This window comes from Lissotriton vulgaris, chromosome 4_1 (genome assembly GCF_964263255.1).
Source record: "Lissotriton vulgaris chromosome 4_1, aLisVul1.2, whole genome shotgun sequence".
NCBI lineage: Eukaryota > Metazoa > Chordata > Amphibia > Caudata > Salamandridae > Lissotriton > Lissotriton vulgaris.
This window is the reverse complement of record NC_141691.1, coordinates 1,721,707,287-1,721,732,120: the sequence shown is the minus strand read 5'-3', so window position 1 is coordinate 1,721,732,120 and position 24,834 is coordinate 1,721,707,287. Positions and strand designations below refer to the sequence as shown.

At 44.1% G+C, this 24,834-nt stretch overlaps 1 protein-coding gene across 2 annotated transcripts in view; it reads left to right on the top strand.

Annotated features, from left to right (window-relative positions):
* Positions 1-24,834, top strand: part of VIRMA (vir like m6A methyltransferase associated) — an 811,754-nt gene that overhangs the window by 750,599 nt on the left and 36,321 nt on the right. The window contains exons 24-25 of one of the 2 annotated variants that reach the window (XM_086966009.1): positions 4,218-4,328; positions 19,508-19,648. In XM_086966009.1, coding sequence (XP_086822135.1) covers positions 4,218-4,328; positions 19,508-19,648 — 252 coding nt within the window. The remainder of the gene's footprint in view (positions 1-4,217; positions 4,329-19,507; positions 19,649-24,834) is intronic. The other variant, XM_086966010.1, reaches the window with a different exon arrangement.

The window sequence follows — 24,834 nt, the reverse complement described above, 5'->3', positions numbered from 1 at the left end:
TTCTGCCGTTAGACCATCACAACCTCTACATAGTCTACACATTGTGTTTATTTTTTCTCTGTCTTCTGAAGGGGAGCACGTCTTCCATTTAATAATTTTTGCCCTGACAGGCTTGCGAAAGAATCTGTCAAAAAGAATCCTTCCATCTCACCTACCGTAGGCTCTACTTCCTGTTTTGCTTTGAATGCCTTGATCAATTGGCTGCAACTTGCGCCAGAACAAATGCCAACTAGTGCCTTGCTTTCAGAGCTGCATCACTTCCTGTGAGCACATGGGTCAGGAGAAATATCCTGCAAGCATTCAAGTTTCCATTGCAGTTCAAGGCAAAGTGCGCAGGCTCAAATACACTCGTACAACACACAGTGGAAAATAAGCCGCATTTACCCGAGTATCTCCAGCTTGCATCCCTCCAGTCCCCGCCCTTACTGTCCTCCCTCCTTCCCTTTCCAAGCGCCCACCCCCCTGGCCTTGCTCCCAGCGCACCCTCAGCGGGGTGCACCCCCCTGGATCCCATCTTCTGCTATGCAGTCACGGCGCAGCAACCTGTGTGCAGAGACAAAACCAACCCCGCTAGGGACGTTTGACTGATTCTGGATGGTCCTTGCTACGTGTAACACATTAACACCAAACAATGCAGTCTTTGTGACCGAGCAAACCCTTTCAGGGGGAAATGCATCTTACACGTAGTTTGTGTCTTTCCTGGGGGGTCCTACCCATAAAATTTGATTTAATGTACGTTTTAACCTACTAGTTAACTGTGAGATGTATAAAAGGAGCGCGTGCACACAGTATTTCAGATAGAGCCATACTATAGAAACCCTGTCTATAGTAATTGAGACCCGCAGCATGTTCACATCCTGCATCCTCAATAGTGGCTTCTTCAAATATTGAGATGAAAATGTAGCCCTGTTCACTCTGACCCGAGCGCAGCACCGGGAAGAGCTACTTTTTAAACACTTCAATCATGCATGACTCGATCAGTAGTAATTAAAACAGGCACTGGTCGTGATTTAGTTTCTACTTGGAGTTTAAAAGAGATTAAAACGAAGAAATACCATAAATTAAATTAGCACTTGTACATTTTAGTTTTTCTCAATCCGTAAGGCTTTATCCTAATATAAGTTTCAAGTGTATCCAGAGCCTCAAAAATTAAATTGTAAATGATTTAAAATTTTAATGATAATAATAGACTGCAGTGTTTGGGCAGGATACATTTAAAATAGTACTATCACAGACAACAATTTAGTACAGAGACAGTTCCGTTTGTATTGATTGGTACACGAACAGAGCTAGAACTGCTCGTTTAAAATTACACCACGCGTCAATGGGCGCGCCGAGACTTTAATCTCCGGGGACTCCCAGTCTCCTTTGCTCTCCACAGGCAAACACTGCACGCTTCCTAAAACCGGAAGAGAAGCAAAGCATACCCTGCGTGGCCACGCTAAATTTGAGCTGGTGACCAGCGGCTTTCCGATCTCGTCTGCTTCACAAATATGAGGGCGATTTATTCCTATTTTTCGCCTGCTTGTTCACTTGTTACAGTTACAGGCCAGCGATTTATTTTATGAAAAATCCCCAGTTAGTAATTTAGCGTCCTACGATATTTATTCACAGATTCGTGTTCGGAATTAGTGTGCGGGTTTTAAATGGTCTAGTCATTTTCCTCTTAAACTTAAATTTTTCTCCTGACAAAATGGTAGATATATGCTTGTAAATGTTGCGTGTGCTGTCGTGAATTGGCGGATTGTGGTCGCGCGGTGTTGTTTAAACACAACTCATTTACATCAGGTTTGGAATTTGATACACCCTGTTCCAAGGAGCTTACTGGGCGCAATTTTATTGTACCCTCACGAGTCGGTGTATGTGGAACGATGTGTGGTGTCCTATGAGGCTAGTGCAAAAACCACAGGTGATGGACAGAATGCAGAACAATGTCATACATTCACCCCAGTACAGAGATCTGGGCCCAAATCCATTGTGTTTTTGCACTCCACACCACCCCAGTTCAGACATGGCCATATGCAAATCAGTCTGACCCAGTGCCTCATGGGAACAGTCCAGCCCGAACTGCCAAGGACCGGAAACAAGCTTCCGAGGACCGGTTTCTGGCATTCCAGCCGTCTTCAACCCGGCTTGCTTGAATCCAGTGGTGTGGAGTGCATGGGACTCAAGTCTGAGCATACCCATCCCACTCGGGGTGACAAATGCAAAAACCACAGGTGATGGACAGAATGCAGAACAATGTCATACATTCACCCCAGTACAGAGATCTGGGCCCAAATCCATCGTTTTTTTTAACTCCACACCACCCCCTATGAGACTAGATCGCAATCATGCAATCATCGCAGATACCAACAAGTGCCGTGGATGGGCTCACCAGAATGCTCAGTCATGTTTTTTTTGGACATACTTTCTTTACACACCTTTAAAACACAAGGAAATACAGATATTTCTGAAGTTTTTTGCCTGGACACTGATGGATCAGGAGCTATACCCATACTCTTGTCCGCACCCTCCATGGCACTGTATAGACAGCTGCTCCGGTACCTTAAAGGTGCACCAACAACACCGCGTAGAGCATCCCCGGAGCAGTGGGCAGCTATTGTCGGGCACCGAGTACCTGCACTTCTGAGCAAGGTGCAATATTTTTAATAGGCGAGCACCCGGGCGTATAGCAGACGTGTATTCTGGGAGCGTGAGTACCAGTTCTTTTGAGACATGTATAGCACAAAGGGCGAGAGCTGCTGTCTTTAGAGCTGGGGAATCAGGCCCCAGTCCCGGCATCAGGTGAACATCCTGTGATCCTGGGCACGCCACTTAACCTCCCGGGCATACAAAACAATCTATGCACCTATACCTGTAGTAATAGTGATCTCACACCTATATCTGCAGTAATAGTGATCTCACACCTATATGTGCAGTAAAAATGATCTCATACCTATAGATACAGTGATGGTAATCTCACACCAATATATGCAGTTACGGTGATCTGACACCTATATCTGCAGTAATAGTGATCTCACACCTATATCTGCAGTAATAGTGATCTCATACCTATATCGGCAGTAATGATCTCACACCAATATCTACAGTAACAGAAATCTAATATCCAGAGTCCTTGTTACAGAATGGGTGAGTATATGTAATATCAACTCAAAGTACTTATTACACAATGCATGGGTATATGTAATATCCACTCAGAGTTCTTATTCCAAAATGGATGGGTATTAACATTTTAACCCCTTGGATGCTCATGACGAGCTCAGCTCGTCATGTGGTACACCTCTTGTGTGCTCATGACGAGCTGAGTTCGTCATGACCACACCTGTTTACATTGAGTCTCAGCACAGCAGATGAAAATGTGCAGCATCCATGGTGTTGAAGGCATTATATTTATGTTGTAAACAAATCCCATTAATAAAAGCCAGTATCATTTACAATACCGATATCATACACTAGTACAAATGCAATGCAATAGATTTTGCAGTTACAAAAAAGTTAGCTATTGCCATTTTGCATAACAGCATTTGCTTAATGTTTCATGAAGGGAAAAAAAATGTCATTTACAATGCTAATTGCTCAAAATAATGTAATTGAGAGACCTATTGCATTGTCAATGCTTGTTTCAAACCATGCTGAAGTATTCTTAGGAGGAATATGCCTCTTTATTCCGCTTGCCGTTACAACACGGTTGTTACAACAACTGTGTTGTAACAATGCATACCATTACCCCACAAGTTGTTACAACAACTTGCGGAGGGGGGTGCTCGGTGTTGGAATAGTATAATTTATTATTCCATCTCCAGTCTGGGCGGACAGTAGCGAAGATGTTGGATTTTAAATCCAACACCTTCTCCCCCCTCCGCAAGTCGTAACGCCTTGCGGGGTAATGGTATGTATTGTTACAAGACGGTCGTTGTAACAACCGCATTGTAACAACATGACTGATTCGTAATAAGGGCTGTTTACCTCGTAGGAGTGATGTGTCCCAAGTTGTTAACATGTAAAAAGAATAAAATCATTAAATCTTTTAACACAATCCATAAAGCTCTCTATGGGGATATGTAACTTTATAAGTGTTATTTGCACGTGAGTTGTTTGGTTAGGTGGTGATTTTGTTTTTACAATTGGAAATTAAAATAAATAAAATGATTAGGATTAGGGACGCAACATTTTGTTGGTAAATTGAATTAACGCTACCTATTCATTCAATCCAGAACCAGAAAACAAGGGACGAATGCTTATGGAGTATTTATGTACTCAAGGTATGAGACAACTTAACGGAAGGACTCCTGGAGACCCTCTAGGAGCCCCTACCTTTTACAAAGGTAATTATACTACCATACAATATTCATGTGTGCAGTACTAGATCTTTGGCACTTGGTATAATGAATTATTTTTATAGAATAGTGCAAGGCTCCAACTTGTTCACTAAGCGTATGAAAATGTCTAGTAAGGTGTAGGAAACACAAGTTACATATCATACGAAATTGCGTAGAATCTTACTCATTCAAAACACAAACTTCCACAAAATGGGAAAGCATTCCGGCTGAAGACTCTGATTTGGTCTTTTCAGATCCCTTTGTAAAAATGCACTGGTAGAGCAGTTACCGTACCCCACCCCTTTCTCCTACCTGGTAACTTGCTGACCTTTCATCCTGTTGGGTCAATTTTTACCACTCAAGCAGTCTGTATTGCCCTTAGTCTTTCACTTGCTGTTGGCAATTTTTCAGTGTAATACTTCCCATCGAGGACATTCTTGGAAACTCAGTGAAATTTACTGTTTTTCACACACGCAAAGCAGAGCAGAGCTTATGAGCATGTTGCATAAACACATTATTTAGAATGTTATGATCCACAATGTGGAGGCTTTGAAAAAGGATTATCTGCAGATCAGTCTTTATGGATCTGAGATTTCTCCTTTGTATATGTGTGGTGTGCATTGTAAGAAGACTGGTCCTGTTCCAAGAAATGCCTGGTGAACAGTGGAGAGGCCTTTGGAAGAGTTTCATCATGTGCCTTGCACCCAGTGTATAGCCTTAAGTACAGAGGTGATGTTATCCCATCTGTTCAGGGTTAGCACTTGTCAGGGTGCAGCATTCTGGATTTGTTTCTTATTAAGTGTCTAGAGAATCAGTGTAGAGCCCATTGGTTTAATAAAGATGTGACAACACTAGAGCTAGTGATACCTGTAAGCTGTGGAAAATGCATAAGTAGCGAAAGCTAACGTTGTGCTCCCATCCTATTGAATGAATGGTTGGTTGTTTTCTTGACTTGACTTTGGAGTTAAATGTTAGATTCCATGATCCCACCAAAGTTTTTTTTACCTTTGTTGATTTGACTGGTTGCAGCCCTCCTTCCAGAGGCTAAGGTCATAATTTTGCCTTGCTCTTAGAACAGTTACATTTAAGATGGTGTTTTGGTATCCACTGCTCTACTGCAGCTAAGATGCATTCACTGAGTCTGCAGGTCTTGAGTTCAGGTAATCCTCTGGTTTTAAGATGGGCTGGGAATTATCAACATAGTGTACCAGCGTAAGCTTGGAGGAGGTCAGGAGTCCTCATAATTTCATACTTTGACTGCCGGGTGAAGATGGGGTCCCCAGTGTTGGTCACAGATCACCTTTAATGTCCCATGACTATTCTTTACCACTTCTCTATCAACCTACAGAAGTCTCACCTCTATTCTGATTTTAAATGTCAGAGGATTTCAAAGATTCAATAGAGCATTCTGATGTTTCCGATTCTGAATTCATCTTAGTCCTTCCCCATGCTGGGCCTGTGAATCCTGTAGGTGCCACTCAGTATATGAGAACTCTGTCGTGGTGCCTCAGAAGACAGTGAATCTAGAATCAGGGGAGTCTCTCTGCTGCCCAGACTTTTATGAGTGGATGAGTCTCTCCAGCCTCATTGTGGGTCGCTCCTTCTGTCCTCTGCCATTGCAGTTCATTATTGCTACAGATTGGGCTGACACTCATCTGGAGAACGCAACGATACAAGGCTTCGGTCTCTGTCAGAACAGTGCTTACACATGTATGTGGTGAAGTTGAGGGTCTTCCATCCAGTCCTCTATCTTTTCCTTCATCTCTGGGTATGTTATGCATTATGTTTCAGACAGCAAACCGTACTGTCCATTACGTCACCCATCAGTACATTGTGTCTTCTTGGATGGACCCTGTGCTAAGCCAGTGATTACTGCAATGAGGCATTTTCCCAGTGGAGGTGCACTTGGTATGCATGCTGAACGTGAAGGCAGGTGACCTGAGCTCCCTGTAACTAGAAGATTTCAAATTGAAGCGCCACCCAGAAGTGATTAACAACACACTTTTCTCCTTGCTGGGGCGCCTTTGCCTTGACCTCCTTTCCACGACTCTAAACAGGAAACAATGTCTGTTCGGCGCCCTTCATTTACAACCATGTGGTTCCTTAGGGGGCACCTTTAAATTCAAGAGATCACGTCGACTTCACTATGTTTTCCCACCTTTCTCTCTCCTTTCCAAGGCCCTGCAGAAGGAGCGAGAGAATTAAGCTCATCAGATTCTCACCCCCCCAATTGCCCAGTAGGATTCAGTGCATTGATATTTTGGAACTCAACATTCCTGCCCACCACCTTCCCCAGAGAATACTTCTACATTTGCAGCTGAAAGGTTGAATCCTTCACCCCAATCCTCATTTTTTTTAAAAATATTTAAAGACCTTTATTGGATAAGATTTCAGTTACACAGCTTTTATGGCCTACTTCACCCCAATCCTCATGGTAGTACATGCCAAAGGTAGCAAAAGTCCTCATAGCTGCTCAAAGCCTGCCTCCCAGTTGGTTTATGCAAGCCACTGTATCAGATATGTTTGCATTGGTGGGTATTTGGCTGACATGGCTGCCTTTCTGTGTCCTACTGCTCCAACTTCCTTATCAAGGTCGACTCCAGTGGCTCGACTGTTAAAAAGTCTGCTGTATTGGTTTCTTTTCATACCCTTTTTTTGTTCCATGGTAATACATAAAATTAGCTTCAACTTTTCAGATAAGTTCACAGCTGGAACTGATGCACAGTTGTTGTTGTTCTATACTCCTACTTCCCCTTAAGACTATTTTTGGTGACAATCCCTTCAGCCCATATGGTTGGCAAGTTACTGGCCCTGTTGGTCAGGTCACTATTTAACGTTTTCAACTAAGACAAGTTTTTTGTACTTGTCCATCCTTTCTACTGAAAGTTGTGCCTGTATTTGACAAGCGTTAGTCTGGAACACTTGCCCCTTCTCATGCTTTCAAGAAAGAGAAATAGAACAGGTAGTACCTTTGGTGTGCTACCTCCTAGTATGTATACTGTACAAGACAAGACTGCATAGATGATCCGCTCTTTGTAGATTTTGCTCGGGCTAAGAAAGGCAAAGCATACCATTTTGCATTGGGTTACCCTTTGTATTAGGATCTTCTACTACCTGCCTGAATAAGACTCTCTACTTGAAACACTTCAGTGGGCCTTTTGGCTGATTTCCTTTCAGAAATCCAGACTTTTTAACAACACAGTGTCAATGCATCAAGATGTTAAGAGTGGGAAATGAGCAGACAATAGCTTCCAAAGGTCCCATTGGAAAAATTTTTAACAACTGTTCTCTTTATTGAATTGCATTATTTCCTCCAGCTGCACATGTTGATGTTGCCCATCTTCGTAATGAGGTGTACTTGACCTGTCTGTTTATATTGTTATAATACAGATGCACATCTTTCTCTACATAGTCTACTTACTTAAATTTTTATTTATTTCTAATTGATTCAGTTTTTTTGGATTGGGTCATCCTAGCACATACTTTTTTAGGTATTGTTTTATTTGAAAATTAACTGATAAACCAGTGATATTGTACACTTCAATTTACTCAGTGTCCCTTCTTTTGAAGGATAGTTGTAGTGTTGTACACCAACTCTGCAAGGACAGTGGCAGCTGCTTCTGTGCTTACTATGGCATACCAGTGGCTAATATTTGCAGGGACCCAGTTGGTCTTCTTTGTATAACTTTGCTACACAGTACTGTGGCAGTTCAGGTTTGATTGATATTTTTTCTGAGCTGTGTTGTGTGATTTCCAGAGCTAATTGTCACTGCTCAATCCCATCCCATAGAGGGGTACTACTGGGGACTCAACCATAAGGTGCGGAATCTGCAGGAAGAAAGATCCATGAGAAGAAAAGGTTACCTCTATAACAATATGTTTGCAGCATGTATTGCTGTAGATACAAATACTTTGCATACTTCTGCCATCGAGTGTTGAACTTGGAACATAAGTTTGTTTTCTTCAAAGAAGGCGCCTTGGTTATGATGGGTCTTGTGACACTTCTCTGAGGCCCACTTCACTACAGATTGTTTTTTCCACCATCGGGTTTTCATGGGTTGCAAGTACTCCATTCCACTGCGAACCAAACTCTACCTTTCGACACTGAATGATGGGGGCATCATTGCTGAAAACCAGCAAGTGCTTCTTGCAACTGTTACAATACAAGAAGCGGTAGTAGTGTCTAGAAAGGTCACACCTCAGAAAATGTACAAATAGACCGGGCAATCACAAGTATAGTTAGCAGTTAGCTCTCCAAGTAAATCAGAACATTTAGAAAAAATGATTAAGGTGCGGCTAAGGGTAAAAGTGTACCCTACTACCTTGGGTGCACAAATACACAGGTACCAACGACCGTCACTGTGCAACACAATACAACCTCAACCTACCCCGGCACTCTAAACGTTATATAGCCCTCCAGATATGTAACTTTAATTTAATTTCACAACATTGAATCCCCAATTTATCAAAGGCAAACAAAGATGAATTCGTACAACAACTTTCCTTTCTTTAATTAATGCAGATGTTCTTAAAACATTACATTTTTTGGCAAGACTGTGTGTATGCCCCTATTTTCAAACTAATACAAATGGGAAGATATTATTAAAAAAAATGTCATGCCATACGGTCTTGATCAAGATGCGTTAGAACAGCCGACACATGTTTCGTCACATCCAGTGACCTCCTCAAGGCTTTCTAAAGTAGATGTGTTCCTCATAAAGACGGGCGGCCCTACTTTTTCATACGTTTGTGCAGGATTATTGATAAATGCAGTGCTCAAGTCTGTTTCCTGTTTTTCCTAGTATGTCCCTTCATGCTTATATTGGCCTTCTATCTACCATTGGTAGAATTTCGCCACACAGATATTTTTCAAAAGCTGCTAAAGGTATGACTCAGTGTTGAACCTTATTACACTGCATCCTTGCTGGTTCATTGACTTGAAAATCCATTTTACAACTTTCAACTGATTTAATTTCCCCTTTAACAAACAAGTCTTGACTCATGAGGCACCATTGTTCTTTTCAAGCTGCAAATCGTCCTTCTTTCATGCCAGGTGTAAATTCTTGGTTCAGATTAATGCTGGTGTATGGGCTTAGTTCTAATGTAAGGCCATGTTGTGACTGCTATGGGGTACCATATTCCCAAAGTCGTTTTTGTTACTTCCAAAATGTATAGTGACTTGTTTCTCGCGAATCCATTGCAGGTCTCTGATGTCCCTGCCCACCACCTCTCTGTCTATGAAAAGCCAACTCTCTTCTGATTCTGTTGCCACCCGCTCAACTATTATTATTCTGAAGTGTGCTGCATTGTAATATTGAGTGAAATCTGGAAGTGATAGACCCCCCACGTCATCTGTGGAGCCATCAACAGCCGTTTGTTCAGTCTTGATTTTCCTCCTCCCCAAACATAATAAATGAAGTGTTGTTGCAGTAGATTTAGTTCAGATAGGGGTATGGGCATTGCTAAGCCTGGAAAAGATATAATAACACATGACATTAATTTTCAACATGTTAATCCCTCTCATCCAGAATATGTATTGGCCCTTACATTTGTGTAGATCTGATATTATCTGCGCCTTCAACCATGGGCTGTTGTGAGCAACCCATATCGCTACTGTGGCAGTGATGTTAATGCCTAGGTACTTGAGTGTTTGGCCGATTTCATTGGGCACAATTCCTTCAGGTGTGGTTCCCTGAATTTGGGGAAGGATATATTTAAGAGCTCATATTTGTCTGTGTTGAACCTGAAGCTTGCTATTACCTCAGATTCCCGTGTTGGCCGGGAGAGTTCGTTCTAATATTGTCATGGTTATGTAGCTAGCAAAGAGGCAAATTTTACGCTCTTCATCTCTGAAGTTCACTCCCTTAATATTGGGGTGTGATCGAAAATGCACGGCTAGGAATACTTGTCAGAGCGAAAAGGAATGGTGGCAGAGGGCATCCCTGCCTAGTTACCCTTCTCAGTGGGAATCTATCTCTGTACAACCCGTTGATTTCAACGATGGCCTCTGGATGGATATCATTTTCCAATATCCAGTTCTGGATGTTTGGGCCCAGCCCTATTTTATTTAAGCGAAAAACAACAGGGGGCTGGCTCTGATCAGTAAGGCTGAGCCGGATAGTTATCTAACAAAACAGGAATGCCAATACTGATATGGATAGTTCAAATAAACCAATGTCCAACAAAATCCAGAAAAGAAATTCAAGAATGGGAATTGCTAATCAATAGCATTTTATTTAAAAAAAAAAAATCAAAATTTATTTCAACATTTAATTCATAGTACAAAAAAGATTTTTATGACAAACACGTGGGACATTAAAGCATTAGCCAAACACTCAATCTTTCATTCAACATTTCAAGCATATCACAAACAACCATGTCACATTCACATACTTAAGGGAGGAGAAAGATATTGTGCAGTTTGTAAACGATTGAGGAGAACCCCAAAACTGGGGGAGAAAAAGAAGTGGAAAAAGCAGTGAAAAAAGCAAAAAACAACCAAGGTCTACAAGTGTTTTCCAAGAACAATAAAACAAGCTATTTTTTCTTAGTACATTCCTATATTTCTGGCAGATCAATTGGAACTCATTGTAAATTAATCCTGCAAGGTAATGTACGGAATCGAGCTCCGGGTTCAACTAATTAGATGCCCAGATGCTCCAGTAGACCAGTTGGGGCGGGGCCTACGCGTTTCGAAACCCACTGGAATCGTTGGGGATTCTCTTCAGGGCCTTATAAAATATCAATTAAGGGGGGTCCTAGGCATGTATTGAGAGGAGCGTCCTTTCGAAGTTAAGTCCTATCCTTTTAATCAAAAGGGCGTGTATTCTTATAACAGATGTCCCCATACAAAGATGTCACAATTCCTATGCGCTGCTGCAATAGACGGCTGCCCCTAACGTTACTTGGCTATGTTTCAGGGCCTATGTGCAGGTGGACGGAAGGATTAATGCGATGTAACAGTCTTAGCGGTCTTGAGACTTAAGAAACCCGGAGGTGGTTGAGTCAAATAAACCGCATGGCGGAAAAACAGTGATCTCGGTCCTGTTTGGATCGGCGTGCTTCAAGGTATGGTGAGCCAACTGGTAACACAAGATACCGAAGCGTTCCGGCAGGGGTACGAGTTAGTTCAGCAATTAAATGAAGCCCGTACTCGTGGCCTCGAAAAAAGCATCGGGCTGATTGCCCATCAGCAGCGTGGGGAAATTTGTGAGCCCGAGCGACCGCACGTCCCGATGGTGTCTGAATCTGCACTGCTCTCTCGCGCATGTGTGGAAACAATTTTATTTAAAGCGGCCTTTAGAAAGTCCCAGCTCGTTCAATCAAGTAATTTTATTTCTACGTCCAAGGACACTAAACGAGCACATTTTTCTTACATTTCTCAATTACATGTGTGATCTTTGCCACATTATCTGTGCTCTGTCGCTTCTTGACAAATTCCCCCTGATTAGGTTAATCTAGGGTCAGTAACACCTTTCGTAGATGTGCTACCTAAATCTTGTTGAAGATCATAACATCTGTATTCAGTAGTACTATTGGTCGATATGATTTGCATTCATCAGTAGGTTACCCCAACTTTATTCTACTATAGTGGATGTAATATTCTTTGTTTCGTGAAATGAGGTAAAGAGGGTTGCCAAAGGGCTTAGTAGTAGTGGTGGGATTTCTCTATTAAAAGCCCCTGTACGACCATATGGGTTCGGAGTCGTCTTTGGCTGGAGGGACTTAATTGTGTTCAATACCTCCTATGAGGTACTGAGTGTCAATGTCCTTTCACCACTCAAAGGTGATTGTCGGGAGTTGTACTTATGAAGGAAGGAGTCGCTCTTCCCACGGTCCTTACAACCCGTCAAATATATATCTTTATAGAAGTTTAAAAATATTTCCCTTTAAGCCTGTTCATCACGAGGATGTATTCCAGCTACTCCTTGATAGGTCCCCGGACACACTTCTCCTTACGGAGACATGGCTCACCAATGAGGCGACCACCATCCCCGCCCTGGCCCTACCGCTGGGTTACTCTATGCATACCCAGAATAGACCTAAAGGCAGGGGCGGAGGGCTAGCGGTGATAGCCAAATCTGCTTTTGCCTGCGTCCTATCCCCTGTGACAGTACCAGACTGCCAATGTACGCAATTTAAGATTAGGATCTCAGATAATTTTACCCTTACGGGGCTCCTCATTTATCGCCCTCCGGGATCCGCAAGGGTCTTCCAGGAAGCCCTGCCCCAGATCACTTCTTCCTTGACCATAATGACGCCCAACTTTAGTATAATTGGGGACCTTAATTTACACCTAGAGCGACACGACTCCAGGACATCTCTAATTTCCTGGGGGATTTAGAAGCCTGCCAGCTGTTTCAGCTGGTAAATGGTCCCTCCCACTTAGCGGGCCACTTGCTCGACCTGGTATTCTCAAACATCGAGGGAATTAAAGCGTTTGCTCCCCTCCCCCTTACCTGGACGGATCATTTTCTTATCCACACATCTATTAAAGTCCCAAATATTGCTCTTCCGAATCCTTCCCCTCCCCTCTGGAGACGCCCCTGGCATAAACTGGATGTCCCTAATCTAGAGTCCAACCTTCTTTCCTCCTGCCCGATATGGTCTAACAACCTGGAGGAAGCTGACAAAGCCTTTAGGAGTTGGATTAGTAGCTCCTTGGACCATCAGATCCCATTAAAATGTCCCAACCGAAGCGGGTGCAGTCTCATCCTTGGTACACTGAGACGCTAGCCCTGGAAAGAAAACGCTGTAAGGTTTTAGAACGCGCCTGGAGGCGCTCCTATGACATCTCAGCAAAGAACAGCTATAGGTCTGCCACCAAAGCCTACCACAAACATATTCGTGAAATTAAGGCAGCGTATTACTCAGATCTGATTAACTCCAGTCACAACCCCTCCAAAACCATCTTCTCTTTGATAAAAGATCTGTCCAAAACACCTGAGGGAACTAGTAATTTAATTGCCTCTAACTCACAGTGTGAAGACTTGGCTACTTTCTTTACTAATAAAATCCAGGAGATCTATATCTCGCTGTAAGCTAGAAGGCCTCTCCCCTCCCCCCAGTTTATCCCCCCCCACTCCCTTCGACCCTCTTCATACTCTCCCTCTTATCTCCCACCAAAATCTCGATTCCCTGGCCACCAAGGTTAAAACTGGATCTCCTGATGACCCTGTTAAACCTAATATCTTCCGGCTCCTTCAGGACTCCATTCTGAAAGAAGGACTGGTTCTGATCAATAGATCTCTCCAGTCCTCCATCATTCCTAAATCCTGGAAGCATGCTAAAGTCGTTCCCCTGTTGAAGAAGCCTTCCCTTGACCCCTCACGCCCTGAAAACTTTAGACCTATCTCCCTCTTACCCTATCTGGCCAAGATCATGGAAGCTCATGTGAACACCATCCTGACTGACCACCTGGTGTCTAATAGTATCCTGGACGGCTCCCAAAATGGCTTCCGGGCTAATCACAGCACGGAGTCAGCCCTCCTGGCTGTCTCGGAACATCTTAGAGCCGCACAGGATCTAGGTAACACGTCTGCCCTGGTCCTGCTGGATTTGAGTGCGCCGTTTGACACGGTCTCACACGCGATGCTTCTCAAGCGTCTCGGAGAGATCGGGGTCAAAAGACGGAGCCCTGGCTTGGTTCACTTCTTTTCTTTCTGACCGCTCTTTCCAGATCCATGCCCCACCACACTCATCCAGCAGAATCCCCCTGGTTTGCGGCGTCCCTCAGGGATCGGCCCTTAGCCCCACTTTGTTTAACGTGTACGTCCGCCTATTGGCCCTTCTGGCCAGGGAACGAAAGATCAAAATGATATCTTACGCGGACGACACACAACTAATTTTCACTTTTCCCAAGGATACCTCGCCTGACCAGTCCAAACTGCAGGAAGACATCCAGGCCATTTCCAACTGGATGGCGGAGAATTATCTCCAGCTCAACTCCTCTAAAACGGAGCTACTTTGGCTGGGAGGTGACTCGCAGAAGTGGGACCATCAGTGGTGGCCCCCTTCGTTGGGCCCCCCCCCCAATCCCTAAGGAGGCCGTTAAGAACGTGGGCGTCCTAATGGATAAGTCTCTGTCCTTCGAGCTTCATGCTAAGAAGGTCGCAGGTACCTGTTTCGGGCGCCTACGCTGTATTAAACCTATCCTGGGTTTTTTTGAGCCGCCAAGTCATAGTTCAGTCCCTGGTTCTTTCCCACCTTGACTACTGCAATGGTCTCCTGCTGGGGGCCAATAAGTCAGTGGTCAATAGACTTCAGAGAGCTCAAAACGCCGCAGCTCGAACCCTTTTTGCCCTCCCCAAACACTGTCATGTTTCCCATCTTCTTCACCGGCTTCACTGGCTTCCGGTGAAACAGAGAATCGAATTTAAAACCCTCTGCCTCACCCACAAAATTCTACACGGCCAGGGACCCCATATACTACAGGATCTCTGCACACCCTATGTTCCCACCCGAACCCTACGCTCTGCTGATCTCCATCTTGCCCGCACCATCAGAGTGCGCAAAAGCAGAGCGGGTGGCCGCTCCTTCAGGTCCCTCGCCCCGGCCCTCTGGAATTCTATCCCTATTGAGGCACGCGCCACTCAAAACCACTGGCACTTCCGTAAATGCATCAAAACCTGGCTGTTTGCTTCTACTCTGGGGTCCAATTCTTAGGCCGCTTTGCTTTACTCTATCGCTCTTTCTGTCTGGTTGTCTGCAAGCGCTGGGACGCCCCGTTGTTGGGGCAGCATGCGCTTTACAAGTTCACCTAACATAACATAACATAACATCTAGAACCTCTTTGCCTTCTTTCGTTTTTATTTTTGTACTCACAATAGTTTGGTGACTTTGTTGCCTTTTTCATAAATGTTTGTTTTATTCCCATTTAAGGTATTTTATGCTTTCCCTGTGTGGAGGTTTTGTAATTTTCCCTGGATACAGATTCTATCTCTCAGTCTGTCTAGAAGGCGCAGTTTTGTATTTTGTTTCGATTTCTTTTAGCTCTACCGTGCTCTCTGAATATCGCCTCTCTTCTAATGGATGACATCAATGATATGGAGATGGCAGTTCCACGAAACCTGGCCTTGTATGCATGGGAGTGGTTGTTCAGAGTCATGTCTTTTATTTAATTGTCTTTGAAGTGATTGATTGTGCTTTAGGCTAGTTCTTGTCTGTGCCCGATCTATAAGTAAATGAGGCTCACACCTCCATATCCTCCCTCTCTCTGTAGATTGGAGAAGGGCCACCAAGAGTTCTCTCTATGATCACGTATGGTGCCCCCTTTGATTTTTACATCATCAATCCCTTCTAATGTGTCAGTGGACACAAAGATCATGTCTTTGCAAGTATATGATTTGTGTGCCCCCTTTGATTTTTACATCATCAATCCCTTCTAATGTGTCATTGGACACAAATATCACGTCTTTGCAAGTATATGATTTGTGTGCCTGCAGGAAAAATGAGTAGTCTCCACCCGCAGGATTGAAATAACACCGGCAGTGTATCAGATCTCCTTTTGTAAACGGTTTTCAGTTTTTTGGAGGCTGCTTTTGCAGCATATGTGGCATTTAGCTTCCTATCACAATGAGATTCCCATATCTTATTAAAATCCCTGCTGAATATAATTTTGCCTGATGCTGGACCTACCAATGTGAGACTTACCTTTGACAGGAAGTGTTCGTGTTGTTTGTGCATTGTGCTCTTGCGTGTTGACTAATGGACATAGTCACATATGGACAATTGATTTGGCAAACTTCTACCTTCTATATCATGTTTAATTGTATGTATATGTAGTAGTAGGATTTTTTTTTCTTCTTCAAAGAAGACGGCCACTCCTGTAGTTTTTCCCTTTCCTGGATCCCAACGTTGTTTGGTATTCTTTGTTTTTTTCTAAACTAATCTTTTCTCAAAAGACAACTAAAGTACTGGCGACAACAGGATGCTGATCTATTCCTTTCTTGGAGGAAAATATATCTGTGTCTGTTGTAGCCGGTACCTATACCTTTGCATCTTTTCTTAGGTGAGTTAAGACATCTTACATAAAGTGTTATGAGAATAATTAGTGAGGGCTAAGTTTATACATCAGTGGGGCGGTAGATCACAGTATGTGTGAGATTGCTGTTGCAGGCTATATAAAATGTGTAGTTCACAACTAAATTCTCTTGTTAGGGTGGTGCATCCCTGTGAAACCATACCGTTTGGGTCTGAAAATTGACCTCTGAGGTATGCTTCCAAAGCAGTGTGCTTGGTGTTGAACTAGTAGATGCACGCAAGCATTTGTCTACCTTTGTTGTCTCTACCTTTTCTCATTCCCCACCCCCATGTTAGCATTTGTGTTTCTTTATATGGCATTGGTACCAGTTTAATATGCTGTTTTAGCTATTACTCTGAAAGGTTTCAGTCTTCTGTTTTTCCAGTTCCCCACTTGGTGTGTTGTTTCATATGCTTATCAGTTGTCTTCTTTCAAGTCTTTCGGAACTTGTGTCATGTTCATGACATTCTACAAGTAAAACAAGTATTGAGGCGAAAAAGGTAATTTTGTGCCTGTGGCTCCTCGTATGTTTATCTTGCAAGCCTGTGATTCCGTCATTTTTCTTTCTCGTCTTGGCTTTCATAGACTGCGTTGATCCATCATTTGTGGTTGCCTTCTCTCTGGGGCATAAGCGTGTTTCATTTTTATTGCCATCTGTTTTCTCTTTACTTTCATCGTTGAGCTGGGGCGGCTGCACCTTTGGAGCGTAGGCACGTCGCCCCACTTAAATTACCCTTATCTTCCTGACCCCAAACGAGCATCAGGATGGGGGCAGCCCCTCTGCTTATTGACAGCAGCATGAGGAGGGTGGGCTTTTTGTGCGCTTTTCTAAGTGTGCATATCCCTTTGGCCTGCCATCTTGCAACGGTCAGCCAGACATGCGAAGTTTCTAAACCCGCTGTCTTAAGACATCTTCCAGGCTTCCAGGGCGCTGGAGAGCTTCGAGTGAAGCGGCTCCCTCCAATAAGGGCGCTGCATGAGAGCAGTGCCAGCATTGGTGCCCACACTACAGCATCCAGTCCCTCAGAAGAGTTCCAGTGTAAAACATCAGTTCAGGTAAGTTTTATTTTTAATATTAATATTTGCACACGTTCGCCCCCCTCCCATTCTTACCCCTCCTCCCGTAGATACCAACCGCCACTGTTGTTGAGTCTCAACAAATTTGGGCTTCGTCTGGCTTTTTGTCGATTTCTTAATGTCTTTTCCAGGGGAACAGTATACCTTCTGTTAGTAGCCACCTGTAGCAAAGTTATCCCTTGTTCAGTTCCAAGGTGTTTGCGCCGAAATATCTCTGTTTCGGGACTGCTGAGATCTTGATTGTGCGCCACTTCGCTGTTGCAGTAGTGAATCTTCTTCAATTTGCTCACTATTATCATAATTCTTTCTTTCTTGGGAAAACTGGCAACCTTTACTACCACATCATATGACTTGTCTTTCGCTTCTGTAGATTTCTTACCCACTCTATGAGCTCTCTCTACTCCATGAATCAAGTCTTCATGTAGAATAGGTCTGAATAATTCTGTCACACATGTGGCCATGTCATCTCCCTCTGTGCACATGTGGCCGTGTTATCTCCTCTGTGCCTTCTTTTAGATTGCAAATTCTTATTTTTTTGCGGCGCCACCTATTCTTTATGTCTTTGCATTTGTTCCTGAGCCAACTAGTCTGCACCTTTGGGTGACATATTGGTTTGTTGTGACAGTCTGTTCTGTATCTACAGGAGTTTGCATGAACTCTTCTGCTTTGTCTAATCTTTGCCCCTTGAGTTGAAGAAAGTTTTTAATGTCAGTAACATATTTTCCGAGATTTGCTCTCAGTGTATTCACACTGTCATGAAAAGTCTTTTCTAAGCCAGTTTTCATCTATAGTAGGCGGGCCTTAAGGTTGTCTTTCGTAAGCTGGGGCTCATTCCCTACAATCCTTATGATTGTGTTCGGTCAGTGCCAGTCCCTGATTTGTTGGCGTAAAAGTCTTCTGTGGGATCCGCCTGCTGTTTCTTATGAACGCATGACATGGGTCAATGCACTGGGAGTGCTCATTAATTCTTTCCCCGTTCTCTTCTGTAATTTTCAGCTGTTATCTTGTGCAGTTCCACGTTTTTCCATGTTGCTTTAATGCATACTGGTGGATGTGTGCTGGGGAAGGTGCAGCATCACACTGTAGAGTCAGCACCATTATTGCTTGAAAGTCTTTCGCAAGAGACTATTAGTGCCTCCAGTTTGGGTGATATTTATTAAATCCGGCCTAGTGCTGGTGGTTATAGGGAGTGCCGCCATCTTGCAGGTGGGGCCCTGCTGCCAGGATCTACTTGGGCCCTTCTGCTCACCTTAAAGGGGGTTCATCTTTCCCACTATGCAACATCTCTAGCTCGGCTGGTATAGGCTACGGGGCAGCATCAAGGAGAGATTGTCTTATCTGCACCTGGCCCTGCACAGGTGAACTAATGTGTCTCCACCAGCTTCACTCTGTGATGAATGCCTTTACATCTCTTCTTGGTTTTTTTTGTTTTTGGCAGTTCTGGACAGCCTTGATGTCTGGTTTGGGCACCGATTTATTGTAGTTTTAGAGGTAGAGTTTGGGGTGAGCGTAGGGCTCCATGGAGAACGTCCTTCACCACCGCCGTCTTAATTTCTTCTTTCCCTTTTTTAGTGTCATGTGACACACCAAATCTATAATCATTACCTCAAGTTAATGAAAGGCGATAATGTTCACCGTTGCATTGTATTTGCTGCATGTAAAATATTGAAGCAAAAAATGATAAAACAAGGAAGAAGACATTGAAAGTACTTTAGAATGGCTAGCTGAACATACCGTAGTATTGGTTGTCTGTAGAGTCCCATTAGTTATCTTTCGTACTAGCTTATATAAGCTTGCATGTTCCATAATGATGATGTGGTACAGGAAATGAATGTGTGGTGATCAAAGTTTAGTTAGATATCCTTTTCAAAGTGTTAATTAATACTTCTAGCATTTTTCATCTGCTTCTGTTGTAGATATGTTGTTTACTCCAATACAGTAGTCACACAGGTTTAGAATTGCGATGTTAGGAGTGTTCTGGTGCATGGTTTGCATATCATTTTTTTTGTTACGTACACAAAAAAATGAAATATTTGTGATTTGAAATGATTGAATTTTAATTAAATTGTTCGCATTAATTCTGTAGGTAACTACAATCGTCGTGAAGGAGTTCGCGGATTAAGCTGGAGTGCTCAGAATACACCTCGTGGAAATTACAGTGAGAATCGAGGTGGCCAAAGTAATTTCAACAGGGGACCACCACCACAGTTAAGGCAAAATTCAGCAGGTATGTTCTACGTGTTAATCAGTGAGCGGTTAATTAAAAAACACTTATATGTTTAGCCTAAGGAAGATGCAGGTTGAAAACTGAGAAACCATTTTCCATGTCTTTTTTTAATCAGATATCACCATGCTTGGTTATGATTTGTTAAGAATCATATGCAATTTATTATCCTGGTCTATAGACAATATCCAGCCTCTATCAAATCCTGTTCATTTGTAGCATACAACCAGAAATAAATATTGAAATCTAGTCAGCGCTTTGTTTGATGCCAGCAACTCCGCTGAGTATGCTCAAGGGCTGGCTTACTATGCACAAACCTGTGTGGCGGATGATACCCTAGACAGGAAAAAGGGCAGGTTGTTGTCATGTTAGGTTTGCCATCTAATTGTGACTCAATGGACTACGGGTGAGTTTAAGAAATGAATGGGACCTCCGAGTCACCTGCTCCATTTTAAGACTTAAAACATAATTGTGGGCCCCTTCTATATTTTTTGTCGTGCTTTCCCAGTGTGTTGTAACATGGCTTACATAATTTCACAAATAGAATTCATAAGCATTGGCAATTGCAATAGTTCTGGCTTATAAATGAAAGTGCCTCTTCAGTCATTGATGGGTTAGGCACTTTGTAAGGCATTGTACATGCACTCTGTTTCTTCATCATTACACTCATGCCTTCTTTCATCCACCCACTAACTTATTTTCATTCACCTAGCGCAATAAAACATGCACGCACTACAACTTATGAAGGCTAAAGTAACCAAATTAAAGTAGAAGAAAGAAAACGTGCTGCTGTGTAACATGGTGTTTTCTCTAGAAAACAAGGGAACCCAATAGGTACCTAGGGACCATGGGCAATCATGGTGGGCATATGCTTGCAATAGCAAATAAGATTAAATGTAGCTGCCTGTGGGCATCTTGCAGTGGTATTGTATATAGTATAGCGTTGTTTTAAAGTTCCAGCATGGCTGAAACGTGTTGGCCATCTTGGAATGGTAAAACAATGATACATTATGGCTAATACCATTCCATGAAGGTTGCCTGCTTTAGAGACAGTGGCCATGTGTGAAGTGGTGTAATGCAGATGAAATGAGCATTGAGCAAATAGCCCATTACTACTGTCTGAGGCACTGTAGCATGCTATAAAATTAATGAAAAGATAAGAAGTAAATATGTGAAAGGGATCTGTAAAATCAAAGAATAAAGGGCCCGCCCACCAGCCTGGACACACACCTTATCAAGTGGTTAGACTGCTGCCATCACTCACGGGACAAGAGAGCCAATGGCCGATGTGGGCTGAACCATTTAGTGATGTTGTATGCTGTCATGGATGGAAGCAGAGTATAAATGGGATGCATTCAGATCGATGATAGAAAAAGATTGACCCAAAGCCCCTCTATGTATGTATATATGTATGTTTGTATTTTTATTTAATTTGTTTGATTACAAGATCCTTGCAGCTAAGTTTCTCAAGTCTTCCGAAGACTTGAGAAACACTGGAAATCTACTACCCCTACGGTTTGTCAAAAGGGTTAATCAGTACCATAATTCCTACCTACAAAGGTAATATGTGAGAATTTATGTATCAAGATACATTACATCCCCATCCGATGGAACCCTGCTTTATCTTGTATGCAAGATCTCCCTATATAGGCACCATCCTAGTGTGTGACCTCATTTCCTTACTTTCCAATACATCAGCGCGGATCTGGACTACTTCAATATGGAGCCGGACCGGCATCGACCAGGGGCACATAGCCTGAATCGGAGATGGAGCCCTATTTCCCTGAAGTGCCCATTGAGGAACACGAACGGAGGGGATCTGAGGATCTCTATGGTTACTCCAGTCTGGTACCTGGTGCGAGGATTTTGCGGATGCCTGTGGTCTGGACACCTCATCAGATACTGGTCTCCATTCACATCCCACAAGGGCTAAGGGGAATGAGGCTTTTCCAATGGTGGTGCAGAGGGCAGCTGAGGTCCTGGTTCTGGACCTGAACTGCCTTCGGTTGAGGTCAAAATGTACATCTTGACAGAGGCCCCTCAGCCTGGTGTAACCTCTTCAGAACCCTTTCTACCCTTTCATGGAGTCCTGCTTGGGACCCTGGGCAAGCCCTGCACACAGGCACTCCTGTGCACAAGAATATTGCTCCCTGCCATCACCCCGCTCCAAGGGACCCAGCCTTTCTCCCAACATCCCACACCTGAGATCCTGGTGGTCCAGATCTCAACCTCCTGGATACATTCTGGCTCCTTCCCACACCAGGGAAAGGTAATCTATGAGTCTGGATACCTTTGATATGAGAATTTTCTCTTCCACCAGCTTAGCACTGATGTCCATGAACACTGCTTGCTTATTGGGCCATTATTCCCACACAGTGTGGGATGCGGTTGCGCACGTGCGGCCTGTGATCACAATAAGGGCAGAGCCATGCTCTCCTGAGCTATTACTGATGGGAGAGATGCGACGAAGTTCACAATACGAGGCGGAGTGAATACGACCGACTCCCTGGTCAAAACCATTGCTTCAACTGTGGCATTTCGCTGCCACGCCTGGCTGAGAAATACTGACTTCTGAGGGCCAGGCCTCACTTATGGACATGCCCTTTGATGGGACTCACCTCTTCGGCGACAATGTGGATTCAGATATGGAAATATTCGAGGACTGTAGGGTCACTGGGGCTCACCATGGCTCCGCAATAGCCTAATTTCGCTTTCCGCCCCTTCCATGGCTGTGGCAGGGGCTATCAGTTGCATTTATTCCCCCTTAGCCACCACAGCCAGAAGGCATCACAGTCCTTTTGTGGCCTTTGGCTCCCTCAGACTTCGTGGGAGCCAACGGTCGACCCAATCCCCCTCCGCCGCTTCCCCTGGCAACAATAACTCAGAAGTCTCTTTTACTTTGCTCTCATTACATTATAGGCACTCAGTTGGTGGCAAGATTTGGTGCCACCTTTACCAATGACAGGAAATAACCTCAGACAAGTGGGTACTTCAAATTGTCCAGCGGAGATACGCTGTTCCATTACAATGCACCCGCCACCATTCTCTAATCTGCCTCTCACCCTTCTAGTAGGAATAATTTTCTGTTCTGGCCAAAGCAGCCATCGAGAGGGTACCAGCATCAGAAGTAGTTTGTAGTTCTTATTCCTGCTACTTTCTGGTGCTGAAGAAGAGTGGAGACCTCAGCGCCACATTAGATCTATGTCCTCTTTACTATTTCCTGCAGAAGGAAACATTTATGTTTCTCACCTTGGCTGCAGTCCCCTCGGCCCTTGACCCTGGAGACTGGATGATAGCGTTGGACTTTCAGGACACTTACTTCCATATCCCTGTCCGCCTGCCCACAGGTCTTACGTGCAGTTCATGATAGGCCAAGAGCATTATCAGTTCAGTGTGCTCCTCTTTGGACCTACCAGCGCCGCTCGGGTTTTCACCAAGATGATGGTGGTAGATGCAGCACATCTACTGAGGTCAGGGATTCCAGTCTACCCCTACCTCAACGACCGGCTGTTGAAAGCGGGGTCGCCCCAGACAGTCCTTTACCACATCCAGTCTATGGCAAACCTCCTGCACCCGCTGGGGTTCACTATAAATGTACAGAATTCACACATCACTTCCTCTCAGACGCTCACTTATATCAAAGCTGTTCTGGATACAGTGCGGTTTCGGGCTTATCTTCCTGGACAGCGAGTCCACGATATTTAGACTATGATTCTGATGATTCAGCCTTGATCCTGGAATTCGATTAGACTGATTCTAATGCTGCTGGCCCTCATTGCCTCCTGTTGGTTAAACATGCTGTTGGGCATATGCGGGCTCTACAGTGGGATTTAAAGCCTAAGTGGGCACCGCATCAGGAGAATCTTTCTGTTCTGGTTTAGCTATCATGGGGAACTGCAAAAGCTCTGCAATAGTGGCTCATGGACCGCAGTTGGGTCAGGGGCAGACTCCCCTCTCCCTTCCCCATCCAGAGCTCACACTTACGATAGAGGTATCACTTCTCGGTTGGGGCGGACATCTGGAAGAGGTAGAGATCAGAGGTCCGTGGTCTCCAGTTGTATCTCGGCTCCACATCAACCTGTTGGAACTGAGAGCAATCCGAATGGCATTAAAAGTCTTTCTATCTTCCATCAAGGTAAGGCTAGTTCAGGTGTTCACAGACAACACCATCGCCATGTGGTAATGGAACAAGCATGGCAGAGAGGGGTTGGGGACGCTGTGTCAAGAGGCCCTGCATTTCTGGACATGGCTTAAACATCTGGCGGTTTATCTGAACACCAAAGCAGACCAACTCAGTCATCGATGCCTTGCAGATCTCGAATGGCGTCCCCCTCTGGGGATGGTTGTACGAAAGTGCCCCCCAGTTTTTGCCTAATGTTGATGTACTTTGACTGAGTGTGCCCTGGGTTCCGGACAGCCAGGTACCCAGCACCTATGTTCTTTCCACCCTAAACTGCACTTTTGCAAGACCCAATTGGCAACTCTCTGGCCACCTCAAAGTCCCTTGTAAAGGGTACCATAGGTGGCCAGTGAAGACACCTAAGGGCTGCAGCACTTATTGTGCCACCCTTAGAGGCCCTGTACCTTTACACACACACACTGCCATTGAAGGCACGTGTTTGGGTGCAAAACAAAGTGAAGAATCGACATGGCACACTTGTGTGCCATGCCTACAACCTACTGCCCTGGCATAGGTAAGCCACCCCTCTAGCTGGGTGCACTATACCAGTGGTGAGGGTACATGTGCATGAGCCATGTACACCTACAGTGTCTAAGCTAATTCTTAGACATTGTCAGTGCAGTAATGCTAATAAAGAGTATATGGTATAGGAATTTGTCATTACGAACTCCACAGCACCATAATGTCTTTACTAAAAACTGGAAAGTTTGATATCAAACAGCTCAGCACATTAAACACACACTGATGCCAGTGTGGGATTTAATGAAAAATGCACTTAGAAGGCAAATTGGAGATACCACCTGAAAAATGACCTAACTCTGGTGTCCTGGCTGAGGGGCTGTTCGCCAGCTGCCACCACCAGACATGTTTATGGACCCCCGGGTCGAGAGCCTGCCGCTTACGGGGTCCTGAAACAATTCACAACCTAGGATAAGGTGCGAAGCCTCCTCCCTCAGGATGGGCTGGGTCCACGAAGTGGAAGGTGCAAAGGCCTGCTGCCTTTGTGAGC